At 36.3% G+C, this 3,778-nt stretch overlaps 1 protein-coding gene across 8 annotated transcripts in view; it reads right to left on the reverse strand.

Moving 5' to 3' along the window:
- cep290 (centrosomal protein 290) overlaps positions 1-3,214 on the reverse strand; it is a 33,200-nt gene extending 29,986 nt beyond the window's left edge. For 4 of the 8 annotated variants that reach the window (XM_053505703.1, XM_053505702.1, XM_053505701.1 and 1 more), the window contains exons 1-4: positions 2,818-3,189; positions 1,619-1,696; positions 1,460-1,529; positions 1,326-1,372 (exon numbers count right to left, since the gene is read on the reverse strand). In XM_053505703.1, the coding sequence (XP_053361678.1) occupies positions 1,326-1,372; positions 1,460-1,529; positions 1,619-1,696; positions 2,818-2,910 (288 nt within the window). In that variant the 5' untranslated portion in view covers positions 2,911-3,189. Of the gene's footprint in view, positions 1-1,325; positions 1,373-1,459; positions 1,530-1,618; positions 1,697-2,817 lie in introns of all 8 variants that reach the window. The other 4 variants (XM_053505700.1, XR_008361211.1, XM_053505705.1 and 1 more) reach the window with 4 other exon arrangements.
- Between the last annotated feature and the right edge of the window lie 564 nt (positions 3,215-3,778).

A 3,778-nucleotide genomic window follows, 5' to 3' on the forward strand; every position in this document is an offset into this window, starting at 1 on the left:
TCTAAGATTTAAGACGATATTTCAATATTGAATTTACTTTCATCCAATAAGATTTCGTAATTAATTAAAAACAACAAGAACAAACAGAAGCATATCCTGATACATGAAACAGCTCATATAAATTTAACACAACACCTTGTGGCAAAAGCAACGTTATTGTTACATAATAACTGCTAAGAAGTTATTACTGATGGTACAATTATACCTTATTACAAGTTAATAATAATAATTATTATAACATACATGTTGCTCAGGAACGGTTTGATGTAAATCCAGTTTGTCAGGTCGTTACTGGATAGTTGCAACATCGTGTTTACAAATTTATTTCAAATTAAGTTATAACTTTATCCTTCCTGTAATCTAGGAGGAGACGTTTGTGGTTGACCAACATGACTGCGCTCGTCATTACAGTGTTCAGCCCCATAAAGGAGTTTATACGAGGACAGTAACAAAGTCACCGAATTACTGAGAAAATGTTTTTAGCACAGACGAAACTGAATAACTACAGTATAGCACCACCAAAAAAAACTGTTATTAAATTTACTGACATTTGCTCTTACTGTACTTGCTCAATAACACAGTTCTGCATCTGTTACTGGGCTACTGCACAACCAGAACCCCAGACACGCTCAGGCATGTGGGCTCGATAAATGGACAGTAGATAAAGAGATAAATAGTTGAATGAATAGAGAGATAGTTAGACAGATGGAAAAATAGATAGCTGGATGAGTGAGTAAATACATGATGATAGATAAAAGAACAGATAGATGGACAGAGATAGATAAATAGAATAAATGAAAATATGAATGGATTGTTAGATAAATGGATAGACAGATGGGTACATAAATAAATGGACAGACTGATAGATAGATAGATAGATAGATAGATAGATAGATAGATAGATAGATAGATAGATAGATAGATAGAGATGGATGGAATGATGTTTAGATATTTAGATAGAAAGCTAAATAGATGGATCGATGGATAGGCTGATGGGTAAATAAATATATGTAAGGGTGGATAGACAGATGGATTTATAAATGGATGAATGAATGGAAACATGGTTGGAGGACGGATAGAGAGATCACAGATCAGTGAATGATGATGAAAGGATAAACAAGAGAATGGGGGAATGGGTTTGATAGAGACAGTGATTAAAAAAAAATGGATTAATAGAGAGAGAGAGATGTATGAACAGATCAATCGCTTGATAGAGAGAATGATGGTCGCATAAACAGATAAATAGATTGATAGAGCGAGTGACGGATAAACAGATGAGTGGCGGTCACTCCACCGCGGATGAGTTTCTGTGATGGTGTGCTCACCTCCAGGTCTGCCTGTAGCGCCGCTATCTTCTCTTTCAGCTGTAATTCTGTTTAACAACAAAGGAAGGAGACGTGTTAATAAACCTGTGATTCAGACCAGGTATTAAACTCGTCTCACAGCGATACGGTCGTACCCATTCTCGCTTGGTCGGCGCCGGCCTTTTCCACGATCTCGCCGGCGTATATCGCTTCCTCCATCTTCAGCTGTGAAAATGTAGGACTCACAGATTAGCCTAAAAAGTGATGATTAGACAAACTAAAGAAAAAAGAAAAAAAAAAGGGAAACGTCATACCTTAAGTAAGGTCTGTGAGATTCTAAACAGCTGCATTACTTTCTTTGACTCGTTCTCCTTCAGATCTTTCGGGTAAATCTGTAGAAGGAAATGCAGATTCATTGAGTTTCTCGCACATTCTCAGAGTGTTTTTTACATGTGAGAAAATAAGTGAACCATAGTCTTCTTACATACGGAGTCTATAAAAGCAAGGTTGCTTCTGCCAGGAGGTTATTTATGATTTCAGCCCTTTTATGACATTTTTAGTATGGTTTTGAGATTCATTTAAACCACAGGACATGTATTACAGTGTGTGTAAGCAAATGCAGTGGTTTGCAGATGGTCATCGGTGTAAAACCACTGTGTGAGGCCACTTCCTTAGCAATCCTACAGTACAAATGAATAGTTTTAGGATGCTTTACTGTTGGCATGACTCAGGACTGATGATAGCATCACCTTTTCTTCTCTAGACAAGCTTGTGCTCATGTGTGGTGTCGCCTCTCAGCTAAGGGAGTGGGCTCACTCACAATTTTGCCGTGAATTAAGAATGGTCCAAAAACATCCTCTGAGAGCAACCAATGCCTTTTCCAGCATGATGGAGCTTCTCGCCATGAGGCAAAAGTGATAACTAAGTGTCTCGGGGAACAAAATATGTAAATTTGGGGTACATAGCCAGGAAACTCCTCAGACCTTAATCCCACTGGGAACTTGTGGTCGATCGTGAAAAGAGGCGGGTAAAAAAAAAAAAAGATAAAATCTGACAAACTCCAGGCATTGATTATGTAAGAATGGGCTGCGCCCTCAGTCAGAAGTTGATTGACAGCATGCCAGGGTGAACTGCAAAGATCAACACTCAAAAAAACAGAAGGATCACTGCTACAGATATTGACTGTTAATGTAACTGTAGTCAATAAAAGCCTCTGACATTTATGAAACGCTTGTAATTATACTACAGTATACCAGAGTAACATCTGACACAAAGATCTAAGACACTGAAACAGCAGAATTTTTAACTTTGCATACTATTCTGAACATTATCTGTGGACTATCCACAGGTACGTAATTTTATTCCGAAAAAAATAATTTTGACATGAAGTTGTTAAAACAATACTGCACGTGTTGCATCATTGCTCTCATTTCTAAGAAAGGGTGCCAATACTGTATATATATATATATATATATATATATATATATATATATATTTTATTATTTTTTTTTACCTCTAAAAGCATATCACAGATCCTGTCCTCGTCCTCTCCCAGATTGTCAGGGTCGACCCTCATCAGGAAGGTCCAGTCTGCAGCTGGAGGCATCTTGCTCTTCTTTCTTATCAAAAATAATCAATAAAAACCTATTCTCCTGCTCCTGTCCGCTCTTCAGCAGTCTGTGCCATGTATTACAGCGTTAAACACATCTCAGGATCTCTGTGCATAAAGTTCCTAACATTAATAGACAGAAAATAAAGGATATTTGATAAAAACAACATGAATAAAATGAGCTAAAAACAAACAGAACGAACCAGCTGCTCCTCCTTCTGTCTCACAAAAGCTTAAACATAACAACAACAAAAACACGTGGAAAATATGTATAAAGTGATAAATATATATTTAAAAAAAAACTCTAAATAATAAAATAATGCTAAAACCTATACTTATTCTAGCTAACCTACGCGCCTTTTATCAGTTGTTAGCGGCTTAGCTCTTTCAAACGGTCCATTTTTCCTCAGTTGCTAAGCAACCGCTAAAAACAGTCGTATTCCGCTTGGTCAGAGTCGTGAACTGTTTTATTTTTACGACAGTGTCGTAAAATGGTTAAGAAAATCTTTAGTCCATGAGTCTGTGAAGATTCTCAGTCCAAGTGTTTAATAATAAATAAACTAGTAAGAAATGTATTGCTTTCCTGACTCTCTTTTATAACTAGCCTCAAGCCTTAGGCTGTGGGTTTATACATTTTGACACTTAAAGAAACTTTTATTACATTTTTTTTTAAGTGTCATTGCTTTTTATTTCTATGTAAACTGGATGGTGTAAATGTGTTTACTGCTTAATCCTGTATACAGGGTCATGGGGGGGCCCTTCAATTTTTCATTTTAACTAAAAATCGATCCCATGACTAACATAAATGTAAAATTCTAACAGACTTTTTTTACTTATATTTATAAAATTATTCTCCAACATCATT

Source organism: Clarias gariepinus, chromosome 10 (genome assembly GCF_024256425.1).
Source record: "Clarias gariepinus isolate MV-2021 ecotype Netherlands chromosome 10, CGAR_prim_01v2, whole genome shotgun sequence".
NCBI lineage: Eukaryota > Metazoa > Chordata > Actinopteri > Siluriformes > Clariidae > Clarias > Clarias gariepinus.